This window comes from Nilaparvata lugens, chromosome 1 (assembly GCF_014356525.2).
Source record: "Nilaparvata lugens isolate BPH chromosome 1, ASM1435652v1, whole genome shotgun sequence".
Classification (NCBI taxonomy): Eukaryota; Metazoa; Arthropoda; class Insecta; order Hemiptera; family Delphacidae; genus Nilaparvata; species Nilaparvata lugens.
Genome location: NC_052504.1, coordinates 83,782,037 through 83,798,880, shown reverse-complemented (window position 1 = coordinate 83,798,880; position 16,844 = coordinate 83,782,037). Strand labels below are relative to the sequence as shown.

The following is a 16,844-nucleotide window of genomic DNA, read 5'->3' as shown; positions in this document are numbered from 1 at the left end:
TAAATATGTATTAATGATTCATTCGCATAGTACAGGGTCTTTCAGTGAAGCAGTAGGATTTCAATAAGTAAATTCATTGTTATAATCAAATGGTCATAGATGTGAAGAAAATGTGGTATACTTGAGAATTGCATGGTTTCCAATAGTTGACATTTAGCACATGTTGTGAACACATTTTTTCACTTATTGTACAGTGAATGACAACCTTTTTTTCTTTACATTGAATACAAAAAAATTCTTCAAGAATTAGTTACCTATTGAAATCTTACAGTTTTACTGAAAGATCCTATACCTTCCAATATTGAAATTCCTGAGAAATACCCCATAATTCCTGAAACGGCTCTAGCGATTCTCACGAAATTTGGAACAAAGTAGGTTTATGATATAAAAATTCGATTGCACTAGGTCTCATCCCTGGAAAAACTCGCTGAACGACATTAAAAGGATAATTCATCTTTGGAAAAACAGCTGAGACTTTCGTCGTTTTTTGATATGAAAATGAGTTTGTCTGTGGAAAATTAAAATATCTCATCCCCGAAATTCACAAGCTGACGCATAGCCATACTGTAAAATATAAATACGACCTTAACGATGAAGAAACCTTGAGGGTTTGAAAGGTGAAATTAATTATAATAAATCAAAAATAATAATCATATTCAAAATACAAACATATTTTCGTGATGTTTCCAAATTTATCAAATAGTCAAATTTCCTTTTAATTCTTCAACACTAAAACTTTTTTTAGCAGATACACACAACTGCTGGGTTGCCTTTGCATGTGTAGTATTTTGTTTATAATGTGATGAGACATACGGTAGTATTATAGTCAGGTCCACGTTATAATGGCAGTGATAAAGATGGGAGAAAACGTTGCCAATTCTCTCCATTTTGCCACTGACTGTACACAGCTGTTACTCAATTCATCCCATTAAATTTAATCCAATAATAATTATTATTTCCTCGATAAAATAATCAATGTCAAATTAATCAAGAAAATATATTTTTTCATAATTTGATTCAAAAATTTGCTTCCATAACTGAGATCAGATTTTTATTTTTATACAAACCTGAAATGGCGGCTAATTTAAAAAGCTGTGATACACCGATCTGAATTTCAAAACAACAGAAATTGAGTTATTTGATAGTAATTCTATTCCAATTTCTTTTTAAAATAATAGAAAAATAGAAATCCTTTTTAAAAATAAGTAATTTCAATGGATTAATTTTGAAATAACTTTTCAATGTTATTTATACCGGTACGAGTAGGTCTAACCTATACGGGTAGGCTAACTGAAGCATGGATGAAGTCTAGGATGGTTAGTTATCAACTTTTCAAATGTCATTTTGTCACCTGGTCATATGGGACATATATATGAATCATATATTTATCTCATATTGATCAGGATTTTAGAGTTTTAATTTAAAAAAGTTTAATGAACAATGTTTTTGTCTTTGAACAGTTTTTGTCATCGACAGAAAGATTGTTTATTTCATTTGTTATCAAAATTATTGTAGCTTCTCTTTTGTTTTTGATAACAAACGTGCTCGCTTGTGCGACTGATAAAAATATGTATTTGAAATGGCTTCATGTTTGGCATTGACTGAGTTATATATTAATACCCAAAATTTTACTTTTGTGGTGTGTGAGTTCGTTCGTTAGGACTGTGAGTAGGTCCGGCTGTTCTGGTGAAGGGGATAGATTTTGTTCTTGTTTTATAATACAGTTTTCCTGTCACAGTTCGGGCAGTTTAAAGAGAATTGTATTATTGAATAGGAAGGGATCTGAACCCACTTCATTAGATCAGTTTTTTTTTTATTTTTAATTAATAATTAACGTCGCGTTTCAACCAGTGGATGCCAAATTGGGAAGCCATTATCATAAAGGTAGGTGACTACTGAGTCATTGTTTTAAATTTTCCATAACCACAACAAATTTAATCTTCACTAGCAGCCAAGCGAGTAGCCCTTGAAAAATTCATCTGTTTATTATTATTTCGTTATTTTCTAATTATATTTCTAATTTTGTACAAATAATTTATTGTTTTGTTTTAATTATCAAAACCCAGTACGATCATTTCTTGTTTTTCATTTTCCCACCCTTACATACTCGGTGAAGGCACATAGTGCTTACATATTTGGTGGAGCCGTTCCACATATAGCTTACATATTTGGTGGAGGCTCAAGGGTTTTTAATCCAGCTTTTAAAATTTGGACTTTTCCGGTTACCTCATTGAAGATTCAATTTTTGTGGTTGCATTTTGCATTATTAAATATATGTTTTTTTTTCAGTGAAATTATGGGTGACATAGTTGAGTTTAAACCTTATGGGGGCTGTAGAAACAGCTTGTAGGATGAATTTCGAGGATTTATTGAATTGGAATATTGTGGTACAATAATTGATTACTAATAATGGATTTTAACGGATGGAGAATGATAATTATAATTGAACAGATTCTGAGATTCACGATATTGGAAGATTTAGGCTACGATTATTGATTGTGAGATTTTAAATTGTAAAAGCTATGGCAGTTCAAGATTTTGTACGATTGCAAGATTTATTATAAATTCTTATTAGAAAGAATTAGATATTTATGATGAATGAGAAATTAATGATTATTAAGATATGATTGAATAGGATAAATTTATTATTATTGGAGAGATATCGATATTTGAGATATGGAGAATTTATGATTATTGGAACCAGATTAATTGGAAATTTATTATTTAATATTGAATAGAATTGGATTGGAACAGATTAACAATGGAAAAACTTAGACCGTTACTATTACCGAGATTTTTTGATGGAAAAGATGAAAAATTTGACATTGATGATTTCTTCAACTATTTTGAAAAGGTTGCCTTAGCCAACGGTTGGGATGAAAAAGATAATTTATTATACTTGCGGTTTTGTTTGAAAGGAAGTGCTGAGAAATATTTTGACGTTATTGAGAACGATTTGACTCAACAGAACAAATTTGAATATATGCCAGTGAAAGAAAAATTGGTTAATTTCTATCGATCTCCTCTCAAATTGTGGAAACTAGAAAAGGAATTAGATACTTGTAGCATGGAATTTGACGAAGATGGCAGAGATTTTGTAGCACGAGTCTTATCCCTATGTAGAAAAGTAGATTCGAATATGCATGAATCTCGGATTATCAGGATAATTTTAAGAGGTTTGTCTTCAAATATATTTGAAAGAATTATAATGTTATCAAATACTAACATTGTAGAATTGTTTAAAAATGTTGAGAAATATGAATTATCATGTCAGTATTTGAATGAGTGGAAATTTGGACAGGTGCAAGTAATTGATGATATTATGGAACCAGAATTTGAAGAACTATAGGAAATTGGAAATGAGTTTGAAATTGAGAATTGTTTAGATAATGCTATTATTTCTGATGATTTTGATTCTTGTAATTATTATGTTTCAAATGAAGTGGATGTATATTGTCATGTTAGTAACTTCGAGATTGAAAATGGGTTGGATAAAGTTCTTATTTGTAATGATTGTGATTTGAATGAGGAAGATATAATTTACAAAGAGGATAAAGATATGGAAATGATTAAGGAAGAGTTATCAGATTTATCGGAAAGTGATTTGGATTTCTCTTTTACGATTGATAACAGGCCGTTTGAACATTTTGTGAACTCTGGTATGCGTAATGATTGTGAATCTAGAGGAATCAAGATGCATCAGAATGTTAGTCTCGTGAATAATAGGACTAATAGAAAAAGAAGACGTAAGAAATGTAAAGTTTGTGGTAAACATAATCATTTTACGCGGAATTGTTTTTACAACGTTAATTATGCTTATCGGGTTTATAAAAGGATGCATAGAATTTGTGAAAAAGAAGGCTATGATATTAGAGTGTGTTCTTTTGATGGCAGAAAGTTTTCGGAAAATGCTAGACGTAAGAAAGCATATTTTACTGATAGGACACAGGAGTTAGTACTAGGCATATTGATGAAAATGTTTTAGACGGCGGTCCATCAAATATTGATAATTCAAGGAATGAATTAGGAGGTTGTATAGTCACTGAATCAGGTTCTACTTTGGAAGGTGTTAGGCACAATGGGATATATGTTAGAATAAACTATTCTAATACTGATGATAAGAAATATTCAATCTCCCATAAACACGAGATTGATCTTGTAGATATTAAAATTAATTATAGCCAGAAATGTGGATCAGCAAATAATGGTGTTGAACGAAATATTACTGACTCATGCTACTTGGAGCTGAAAAGTATTACTGACGATAATAAACATTTTGTTAACAAGATGAATGAATCAATAATCATCGATAAACAAGAACCAGGCCATGGAAATAGTATATTGAACCGATTACAGAAAAAATGTGAATCAGCGATTTGTGTGAACAGTGAAGGTGAAAATACAGAGTCAGATTTGAATTATTGTAATTATCCGAAAGATATGAAGAATAATAAAATTGAAACTGATGGAATTGTTATTAATGAGAGTTTGGTAGAGAAATATGATGACATAATTTTGAATAGTTTGGAAAGCGTGTCCCAGTTAAGCGTTAATAGCGATGAAATATTTATTGAAACAATAATTGTGGAGAGGTTTGAAAAACGAACTCAGACTCAGCAGACTCAGCGAAAGTATTACATGAGACAATATTGCTAGTAGAACGAGGCCTTTTAGCTGATTTGCAGTTGTCATTCAATGAAGAACGCTGAACTGTTTGGGACTAATACATCATTCGATGTCAGATAAATTTAAAATAATCATTGTCCGATAAGAAGAATGATTAATATTATGTTATGTGGAAATATTATGAGCTAAAAAGAATAATGATTAGAGTAGAATAAGATAATTAGAATAGAATTTTTATTAGATTTTGATATTTTTACTAATAATGAACTTTTCAATTTTGGGATTTTATTATTTTTTTCACTGAGCTTGTAGGTAGTGATAATTTCAATTGTTTATGTCCAATAAAATTTTTCGATTAGGGAAGTAGTTTCCGAGTTAGGTATTTTTCAATAATTTTCAAAAATTTTCTTTTTGGGGTTTTGTGATTTTTTTCTTCATATAAAGTTTTGTTTTAGTATTTTGAAACATATTCTGGAAATTCAATGTAATTCACCGAACGAATCTGTTGTGAAGGAAGTTTTTCAAACGACGATTTTAATAGCGTTCGATATTGATTGACTCCTACTAAATTTTTGCTCTGCTGGCTGCCAAGAGGCGAAATTATCGAAAAATTCAGAAATCTCCAGTTCATGGAAAACAATTTTGTGATTTTTCGATTTTTTTTTTCGGGAATCTTATTTTTTAGGATGAGTACATTCAACTTTGTTCTGTGAAAAATTTTGTTTAGAGCAAAGGGTTTTGAGGTTTTTCATTTTATAGTTTTTGTTGGTGACCTTGTATTGTAGCAAATTTTTTTTTTTTGAATTTAAAGATGAATTTCAGGTCATTCGCTTGTATTTCTAAAATGTGATAGGATATGTGAATTAGATATTTTTGAGATATTTGAGGGTTCGTGAGTTATTTCAATAGGTAGTAAATTTTCGGCTACAGTCAGACACAGATTTTGAATTTCGCGCGTTTCTGCTGAATGGTTATCTACTGATTTTGAATTTCGCGCGTTTTTGCTAAATGATTATCTGCTATTTTTCTATGGTTTATGTTGGGATTTCATTTTGGTTTCATGATATTTGATGGATAGTTGTATTCTACATATATTGGATTTGGATTTCAGTTATAAGTGTTATAAGATTACAAGGTATGCGGCGTATCTTGATTGTTAGTCTAGAAATTTCAGACAAATTCGGAAAAAGTCGATTTTCGAATTAAATATTTGAATTTGTTGTCATAAGGTGTTGATAATTAAGGTTTAATGGTGATAGTCATTTTTTAAGTCATATTTTTTTGAAGTTATGCGCTATATTAAAGTCCCTAAGAGAATTTTTGTAAATATTATTCGTAATTATTTATCATTTCATCATTGTTTATCAGAATTGATTATAATATTTATGGATTTATCATCCAGTGGTTGAATAATAGGATTGTATTTTATTTATTTGATTTGTTTTCGATGGGGTCTTATGATTTAAGCCTAATTATAAGTCCTCATAAAAATTTTATTAAAATATTATTACTGATTATTGTTGCTGGAGGTGAAGTCCATATTTTTCAATGGTATTATAGACGAAACTTATTGTTCATGGGTTATAATAAACGGTTATAGGGGAATTTTTTTAGCTATGGATAGCAGAGTTTCAGTTTTATACGTTTATATCTTTGAATTGTATTTCGTTTTATAATTTTTTCTCAGTATAAAGTAATGATTACTATATTCTTGATTATATTTCATGATAATATTTGAGTTTCATTGTGTCATGGTTCTAATATTAATGGTTTTGAGTAGAAAAATTTTTCTTTTGGCACAATAGGTTGAGTTTAGGGCTTATTATTATGGTTGAGTTTTTATTTTCAGAAGTGATTTTTGGTAATCATTGTAGAACCATGTTTTACGATATAGAATCAGTTATTATAGAAGAGGGTTTATTATTCCATGGTTACATATTTATAATTTTAGGGTACAGTTACCTATGAAAATTGGTAATTGGCTGGGTTTTACATTTAATTTCACCAGTTGCATTATTGATTTTGTATTGATTTTACAGTTATGATTAACCATGTTATATTTCATAGTCATTATAATTATATCTCAGTTATTTCAAATTATGGTTATTCCAGGGAAATGAACAGGAAATATGGTTGATGGATAGTTTACCATTTTATGATAACCAAATGGTCATGTTTCATTCACATAATTACATATTCTGATTGCATGTTACATTTTTGTAATATAACATTCTCACTGATATAACTTTCTTTTTTTTCTCGATAAATCATGGTACGTTTTAATATTTGGTGCCACGAAAAAGTACAGTAATGTAATTCATTGTTTTGTTATTTTTTTTGCGTTTGTACTGATGTGACCTACGTTAAAGAAAGTGCAATTGTCACGTATTTTTGTTTAGTTGTCGATCTTGTTATTCATATCCAGGGCAAGGTCGTTCATTGAGTGACAAACGTTATTGATACTTTTAAACGTTCACTAATAGAAATTCATAATGAAGCTGTTATAAGACAATTATATTTTTGATGGATGAATATTTTATTCACTTTTATTTTGACTTGAATTTCTTTCTCAATAAAAATATAACTAGAGTATAAGTTTCTTATATTCTGATGATTTATTGTATGATTGTGATTTTGTTTTCATATGACTCATATATTGTTCTGATTTCAGAATTGTTCCAGTATATATATATAGGCCTATGCACTTCTAATAAATTGTATCATTTCTAGGTTTCTGATTAATAATATATGCTAACCAGCCAGTCCAGTTGTTAATTGTAATATTCACGTCGAGTTTGTTAATATTATTGTAAACGTTTCTCTTGATTTTTTTTTATTACGATTCATTTGCGGTTGCTTCAAAGTAGAGTCTTTTTTGTTTGTAAGAGGTTCTGTTACGCATAAACATGTCAATTATGGTACATTTTGCGTCATTTCTCATTCTCACGACTTTCACGGCGCAACTGGAGGCAGTCAGGGTCTTCGCGGGAGTTTTCTACAAGGAGCTACGTCACGCTGTAGCGTATGAATCATCGGTTCCACTAACATACGAGGTAGATTTCCCGGCAGCTCAGCTCGATATCTTGCAGGCGGAAAGGGTGTTCTGGCCTAACTGTCAACAAGAGGATTGCAGTTTAGCGGATGCGGTAGAAGTTTTGTATAATTCTACAAACGGAATTCTTCGCAACAGTCATGCTGCTTTCAACTCTTCAATTTGTTTGGGAACTCAAGCTTCACGAAAAACCAGAGCGATCGATGTTGTCGGCGATTTTCTTCATTTTTGCTGTGCAGTAGCGACGGATGGTGAACTTCATAAGCTGGAATTCAACGAAAAACATGTAGCTGATCACCTCAACGCATTCCAAGGGTTGGTTGCAGACGACCACAAAGATTTAATTCGGATTTCTTGCAACTTGAGGCAGTTGCTGGAAATTTTTCTCAGCAATTTCACGATGCGTATAGCAAATTAACAGACAGTATGAGATTATTCGTACAACAGAATGTATCGGAGGAAAAAACACTGTTCACAAACCAGTTATTAACTTACATTTTTCACCTCTACTCACATGTAAATATTTTATCACGGCAGGAATTCATAAATACTGCGAAGGAACGCTGTGATAAAAAGCTTTTACCCTTTTCGCTGGTACACCCCAATTTATTACGTTCAGATCTCTTCAGATTGGAGAAAGGATATAAGTCGAAAGGACACCAGTTAGCTATACCTCTATCGGATTTGCAGCGATATTTTGATCTTCCACTTACGACTTGCGTGGTGAAGGAGAACTCCATGGTGCTTAGCTTAAAAGTACCGTTGGTCAGCATCGGCGGACAGTTTCAATTGCACAAGTATGTGAGGACACCTATGTATTTCGACGGCTAGATTTGTCAGCTTCAGCAGCAGGATTTCGTTTTGGCGCGGAGACAGGAGGACGGTGAGATTCAGGTCATCTCGGGAGATCATCTCTCTTCTTGTCGGGCACAGGACGATTTCTTATGCTATCTTCCGCGGCTGGTGCATGGAGGACATATGTCATCAAGATGTATGCATCATTTGTTTGCGGCGACAGAGCTGAAGGACATCCAACAATATTGCAGTTTAAGCTGTCGTCCAGCTAAGCAGGAGTTGGAGATCGTCGAATTTTCGCCTTCGGAGTATATCGTCGCGAATATACAGGCCAACACTACAGTCACTTGTGAGGGAGGTTCGTTTCATCATCTTCAACCTATTCCGGGAGCGATGTATGTGGTTTTACCCTGTCATTGCGAGATTTCGGTCGGCGGGAGAATAATGGTGAGAAAGACTTTTCCGTGTGACGCAAATGTTGTTAAACAACCTCAGGTTCTCCATTACTTACCTTTACATTGGGTTAAGTTTAATTCGTTAAAAATTGATGTTTTGCAACCGCATTTCAATCCTAATTTTGTTAATTTTAGCGAAATTTTAAAAACTGATATAGATATAAAGGTTCCGGAATTTACAGTTCAAGACGTAATATCGTCAGATATATTTCACAAAGTAGATCTTCCAAATTCTGGGGGAGATGTTGTAAATTCCTCTAGTTTTGTTTTTTATATATTATTTGGCTAGTTAGGGTTTTTAACTTTATTCTGTGCATATTTAGGCATCAAGTTGTATGTGTGTAAATTATCTGCTGTAACGGTAGCACAACCTAAGATACATATAATCGATAGTTAAGAGTTATATAGTTGCTTTTTGATGGATTAACTGTTTTATTGTTTTTTTTTCTTGACTATATAGTTATAAGTCATAATGTACTTATAAAGTTTTTTTTTCTCTTCGATTTTTATTGCAGCTTTTGAAGTAGTTCAATGTTGATTCACAAATAAATATATTGTCAATTGAGATTTTCTTTTCATAATAAGTTGAATATTCATGTACGTTTTTTTTCAAGATGAGATTAAATTAAAGTGCAATGTATATTAATGTGTATAATATTGAAAGTTAGTTTCATATATAATCAATGTTATTGTGCAGCATAGTTTCGTTTTGAATTTGATTTGAATGTTTGTAATTTAGTTTGAGTAACCTACCTTTCTATGTAAATGTTTGATTTCAATGTATAGTAGCATTATCAAGTCAATCAGGCACACGTTTGTTTCCGGAGTATATTATTTTGTTTAATCATTATTTATTTTTTTTGTTCCCCTCTTGACTACAGACTCAGGGACGAGTCTTTCAGCGGGATGGGTGATGTGTCACCTGGTCATATGGGACATATATATGAATCATATATTTATCTCATATTGATCAGGATTTTAGAGTTTTAATTTAAAAAAGTTTAATGAACAATGTTTTTGTCTTTGAACAGTTTTTGTCATCGACAGAAAGATTGTTTATTCATTTGTTATCAAAATTATTGTAGCTTCTCTTTTGTTTTTGATAACAAACGTGCTCGCTTGTGCGACTGATAAAAATATGTATTTGAAATGGCTTCATGTTTGGCATTGACTGAGTTATATATTAATACCCAAAATTTTACTTTTGTGGTGTGTGTGTTCGTTCGTTAGGACTGTGAGTAGGTCCGGCTGTTCTGGTGAAGGGGATAGATTTTGTTCTTGTTTTATAATACAGTTTTCCTGTCACAGTTCGGGCAGTTTAAAGAGAATTGTATTATTAAATAGGAAGGGATCTGAACCCACTTCATTAGATCAGTTTTTTTTTATTTTTAATTAATAATTAACGTCGCGTTCAACCAGTGGATGCCAAATGGGAAGCCATTATCATAAAGGTAGGTGACTACTGAGTCATTATTTTAAATTTTCCATAACCACAACAAATTTAATCTTCACTAGCAGCCAAGCGAGTAGCCCTTGAAAAATTCATCTGTTTATTATTATTTCGTTATTTTTTAATTATATTTCTAATTTTGTACAAATAATTTATTGTTTTGTTTTAATTATCAAAACCAGTACGATCATTTCTTGTTTTTCATTTTCCCACCCTTACATACTCGGTGAAGGCACATAGTGCTTACATATTTGGTGGAGCCGTTCCACATATAGCTTACAATTTCAGGTATTTTAATTTGTGTTTCTCATACGGTGATGTTTAAAAATTATATCATCGTTTCAAAAATACATTTTAAATCAATTATACGACTTGTGTACTCAAGTATTATGATAGAATGAGAAAAATATATATTCTGGCAAATAGACAACATTGCAAAGCGAGAGAGAGATAGTGCTATCTGTTTTGTTGTATGATAGAAAAGGACAGCAACAGTATTGTCAATCGTACACTGTCATTATAATGTGGACCTCACTATAGCAATGACCATTCAGTATTTATAGTGTATGAATAACAGTCCTTTTTTGGATAATGGAAGTAGAAGTAATTCTCAAGTGAAAACTTCATCATAATTATAGTTGTGAATGTTGGGCTAAATTTTTACTCTAAAAAGTCCAAAATAGTAACTAGATGTTATTAGTGTAGAATAGCAAATAGTAAATTAACAAATATTGTAGCAAACATAGTATATCATTCTATAAACTATAAATATTTTATGATTTCCTCATTCATTATAAAATTTGTACGCTTTTGTACTCCAGAGCGAAGTTCGGTCCCCCGATATTGATTTAATTAATTTTCATAAATACGCTAGTCAAAGTCAATACTTCAAAAATTCGAGGATCAGATTTATTTACATTGTTCAACGGAATACGGGAATTTGAAAAGTATTTTAGATAGTAAATTACACAGAAGTTATGGTGCTAAATTCATTTATTAATTGGGATGGTGTTTGAATAGTGGTGGTGATAAATTATGCAATAATACAATCCAATATCAATAAACTATACGCATATGTATTCTTAGGAGTAAGATGGTTTTTTTTAATATGTATTATAATTATCAGAGACAATAACAATCAATAAGATAATATTCTAAAAAACTATATATTTTTCTAAATTCAGATGTGAATAATCAATCTGCTTCGCCAATGTTCTCAACATTCAAGAATTCTAAAAGCATCAAAATCGAGTAGTACAGAATTTCAACAATGCTAATCAGACTGAGGCCAAGGAACATGTCCAAGTAGGTCACAGAGGTCTCTATGAAACCTTCAAGGGTGTCGGATTCTCCACGTATTTGAGGGTAATATATGTCATCAATAAAAACAGCAATCAATCTGCTACTATCTCTGTCAGGAATTGCGTCATGAGAAACGAATTTGTAATCAGTGTGGTTGCACGAAGCGAAACAGTCACACGTCAGAGACCTTTGCACATTTACTTGGTCCAATATGTCATTGGCACACCTAAGATCTCCAAAACATATAGGAGTCGACTCATTATGAGGCATGTAGTACAGAACGCATCCACAGGCTTTCAAAACCGTATCGGTTAAACATTCCATTTTGCAGTTTTGATGAGTGTAATATTTGAAATATTTCAGTTTCCATTCTTGGGGCAAATAACACTTACGACTTGCAGCAGGTATGCTCAGTTTATCATCAATGAGTGTCTGGTCTGGTTCGATGAACACCTGCAGCTCATGATTGCGAAAGTCGTTGCTGTAATGCCACCTCATGAATGGGTTGGGCACGTCCCAGGGGCTGTGAATCGTGTACCATCTGTTCGATCGAGGATTAATCTCAATATTATCTCGTTTCAAGTTTGTGATGTTCCAATCATTCACAAAAAGTCCATTCATTGGTCTCCTTACAAATAATGGATAGGAAACATCATATTTGGAAAAATTAAAAATTGGAAATCCACTGAAATCCGCTATCTCTTCGTAATCATCTGGATTATTATGGAAGGAATGAAGGAATGTATCGTTCCTGTAAATTTGTGATAGAGGCAAAGAGCTACAGGTGGTGCATAATCCGTTATGAGTTAACATGTCATAACAAATGAGAGGTTCGTCAAACCGCATACCCAGCATGAAAGGGGTTTTATCATTGCTTATATATTCCTGGTCCGTGATCACCAGCTTGTCAAACATTCTGTAAAAACTTTCGTCATCGATTCCATTTTGAGTTCGATTTTCACGCCAATTATTGAGAATATCATCACAGTCCAAATTTGATTGAAAACCGTATCCTAGAACAATTGTCATTACACCACAAAGAATGGTTTTATCTTCTTTCGTCATATTCATACCGTTGGTAATACCATTTCGTGTATCAGTTGAAATGAGAAAGTCTTGACAATAGGTTATTGCTGGGACAGGCAGCGTTGAGATGGATAAAGGATTATTACGCGTCGTTATTATCATTGGAGTGTCTTGCCAGGTTTTCCATCTGTCTTTCAAGGTATTGATCGAAAACGCTGCAAATGCTCCTATCAAGATACACCATGCAAGTCTTTCAAACCAATGCTTCTGTTCATCACCAACGTATTTCATTCCATGCAACGAAGTATTTTTCAAGAAGAACTTCAGAGTCCTGTTCTTTCTAAAGCAGTTGGGAAACATTATAAATCTGAACGGATAGAAGCAACACTCAGTAATATGAACTGATCTAAGCACACAGTAATATGAACTGAAGTTTAAGTTTTATACAATATTTCAATGAAATCCTTGAAGAAAAATTTAATCTAGGTGCTACCTCGACTAGCAGCGAAAAACGACTGGAGTTGGATACCTTTGAAACAGGATACCCTTGAAAACTCATTATCATGAATATATTATTATGCTCTATTGAGAGTAGTTTATTCCCTTTTCGTGTTTGACATGAATTCTGAACATTTAATTTTAAAAATTTGACCTTAACTGGAACGTCAACTAGACTAATCAATATAACCACTTCATTAGCATTACCCTCTTTTTTTAATTACACCTATAACTCTGCAACTGCAAACATATATAAAGGTCCATAGAGAATATTTCTATGATGGAGATTTCTATGTAGGAGGGGGTTGTGCTTGGATTCGATTTTAGCCCAATCCCCCCACCCCAAAAAAATCTGACATCGAAAATCATCTCCAATTTTTTTTAAATCGTGAAATACTGCGGTAGTTTTTTTGGAAAAATTCTGAAATTTTTTATTATTTATTATTGTATTCGACAAAAATCGGGATCTGGTAGTATGGTTCGTTTAAGATTACTCATTAAAAATTAGGTGGAGATTCAGAGGTGAAAAATAATAAAATCATTATTTGCTATTGAGACATCGGAAAAATTATTTTTGCTATGCGATTTTACTCTATGAAAGAAATAAATGTTTATAGCCCAACTGCTAACTCGTATTACTTATATGATAAGTATTGTACAATTATATAATATATTTTTTATAATTTACCATATTTTATACGTTCAAAAAACTTCAGATGATTTATAATATTACATTGAACCCCCAGTAAAAGATCCTTAGATTTAAAAGACAATTGCCAAAATTGTATTGTATTAATATAACCTTCTCATATAAGTATAATAATTGTAGCCTACATGACTATATAAATAAATAATAACACTTATCAACTTCACTGATACCAAAATAGAGAGCTTAACAGATTTTGTCTATTTTTCATGCGTTTTGTATGTAATTGAGGATTATTTTTTTCAAGGATGCGTTTGTCTATTATAGACTTATTTTACATCTTTCTCTTCGAAATTTAATTTTCTACAAGTTCTGCAGAAAAACATCTTGTGTTTATTGTATATTTAACATACTAAATCTGCTTCACACCTTGAAGGAACTTGTTTTTCGGGACAAAGTTTCGCGTATATCGTCACATATCTTAATTGATGAAGTTCTGGTCTGATGTGAGCAAATACAGCACCCTACAATGACTTACTAAACGACTGTAAAATAAATACTACGAGACCAAAATGGCTGAAATTAATTCAAGTATAACCAAAGAAATATTCCAAACATTGTTTTAACAAGAGTTGTTATCTTCATGGTAAATCGCAAACTTTTCAATCTGCCCCATATTATTATTTCCTCCACGACATATTATGAGAATTTGAAATTTATTTAAAATCCGATAGATTAAAAATATGGATAAAATAAAACGATATATATTTAATATCTTTGTTAAATGTGTTCATCCAAAATTATGTACACTTATTATTAACAAAAGTATTTCTGTTCATATATTTTTATAATGTATTGATGAATGAATAAATAAATCGTCGAAATAAGAAATTGCAAAGTAATTTTTTTTTGAAAACCAAGCTGCATGGCTGGCATTGATAGTTGAAGCAGTTTTGAAAAGAGCAACTATATCGCTAAAGCTGTATTTCAACTTCATATTCCATTTCTAACTAAATTACAATTATTTTTCAAAATAAAACCTGAACCACAAATTTATATGGGTTCTAACCTTTTGTTTTCTTCATACCACAAGTACTCAAGTCTAGCATTATATTTACCATGACTTCCATCAGTTTTGCTGAAGTGCCTATTTTTAAAAACATTCAAGAATTAATATAACTTGCCTGTATAAATATTTACGGGGAAACCATTAAGATGAAACATTTCAACAGGAATAATTATTGGTAGGTTTAGAACTATGTTTTAAACTAAACTATTATTAGCTTTAGAGATAGAAATCAATGAGTATATGTGTATGATCACTGACCTGAACCCAGAATTTCTTTGGACTGGCAACTGCAGAAACAAATATTTGCATGGAACCATCACTGACCACGGATACAAGCTTCTCTGTTGAATGTTTCTCTGCTGCTCCAGCCTAGCGTCAACATATAATTCATTTGATAACATTATAAAATTCGTTAATTTGATAACAATATGATAACATTCAAAAATTCCAGAAACATTATTAAAAAATCGTTTCTGACAGTGGGACACTTTCCATACTCTTTTAACTACATCTTTCTTCCTTCTTCCTGAATAGCTTAGTTGGATAGAGTCATATTTAGAAGGCAGGCGACAGTATGTGAATATCAAACATTCTAATGAAAATAACCTGTTTGACGTTAAATCTAGTATTAGGAATATTAAGTACTCTGTACCGCAGGGATCTGTGTTAGGGCCATTCTTGTTCCTTTGCTATTTGGGAGGACTGCCGAAATATGCCTATGATGCCATAGAAAATACCAAATTTTGTATGTATGCTGATGATATAAGTTTGTGCACAGCAGACAACTCTAATTCACTTGAAACTAAATGTAAGGATTCTATATTGATTAAAAATAGTTATTTGTGCAACTAGTGCGCAAAGTGACAGTTTGCTGCACCGAAAGAAACGTTTACGCCCGAGCCGTAGGCGAGGGCGGAATGGTTTCTTGAGTGCAGCAGAGGAACTTTGCGCACGTATTTCACATTAAGTTTTTCCTACAGTTACCATTGAATATGAAAAGTGGGTAATTATGGGTAAAATTGCCTGAAATCCATCAAATAACTTAGTAGTGTTTGAATGGCGAGGCGGCTGTGTGGTGTGTGCTGTGGTGGCACTGTGCTGTTGCTGTCCTCGTTATAATATATAATAGTAATAATTAGCGCGTTGTGCTTGGTTGCACCTCTGCTCACTATAGCAGCCACAGCAGTCACTGTTACCAACTTCATTTTGATTTTGCTGCACTGTTGCTCCATATAACCTACTAAGTATTTTGCGTTGCCATGTTGCAAATCTGGAGTGCAGAAAAAATTTTCCCGCACTAGAGCGGAAAAGTGATTCTTTGCGTTCTGTAATCAGTGCAGCAATGGCCACTTTTCAACGTAACTGTAGGAAAAAACTATTACTAAACGATGATAAAACAAAATTTGTCCATTTCACTTGGAGAAATTCTAATATTAAGAAATTAGATGAACTAGATAATAAGAATGAAATTATATTTTTAAACAAAATACTAAAACTACAAAAAGAATCGGTAAGAATAATTTTGAATATTAATAATAATCAACAGTCATGTAGGTCACTTTTTAAGAAGCTAGGATTTATGACTGTGTATGGCCTTTACATCTATAAAACAATTTTACATGTAAAAAATAACGAGCACTCATTCAATAGGCAATCAAATGTTCACGATTACCATACAAGATATAGAAATTATTTCATTATAATGAAACATAGGAGAGAAAAATTTGAACAAAGTCCAGCATATATGGGAATGAAATTCATGAGGTACCTCCCGAGTAGCATCAGAAGAGAAACTGATAGGGCAAGATTCTATTATTTTTATGATGTACTTATTGTATGAATCAATAAAGAATGTATATTCACAACTAGTTTCAACTCATTAGAGCCATTTTAAGTATAAAATAGAGTTGATATACACTTGCAAA

General features: G+C 32.0%; 2 protein-coding genes across 2 annotated transcripts in view; both read right to left on the bottom strand.

Moving 5' to 3' along the window:
• LOC111062052 (tudor and KH domain-containing protein homolog) overlaps positions 1-16,844 on the bottom strand; it is a 38,338-nt gene that overhangs the window by 10,446 nt on the left and 11,048 nt on the right. The window contains exon 7 of the mRNA XM_039443359.1: positions 15,178-15,288. Coding sequence (XP_039299293.1) covers positions 15,178-15,288 — 111 coding nt within the window. The remainder of the gene's footprint in view (positions 1-15,177; positions 15,289-16,844) is intronic.
• LOC120356663 (sodium channel protein Nach-like) lies at positions 11,300-13,537 on the bottom strand. The gene has a single exon (XM_039445625.1). The coding sequence runs from the start codon at positions 13,064-13,066 to the stop codon at positions 11,573-11,575; it is 1,494 nt and encodes a 497-aa protein (XP_039301559.1). The 5' UTR covers positions 13,067-13,537; the 3' UTR covers positions 11,300-11,572.

What these genes read in the sequence shown, in the direction of transcription:
- LOC120356663 (XM_039445625.1), bottom strand. Translation starts at nt 13,066, where the DNA reads ATGTTTCCCAACTGCTTTAGAAAGAACAGGACTCTGAAGTTCTTCTTG.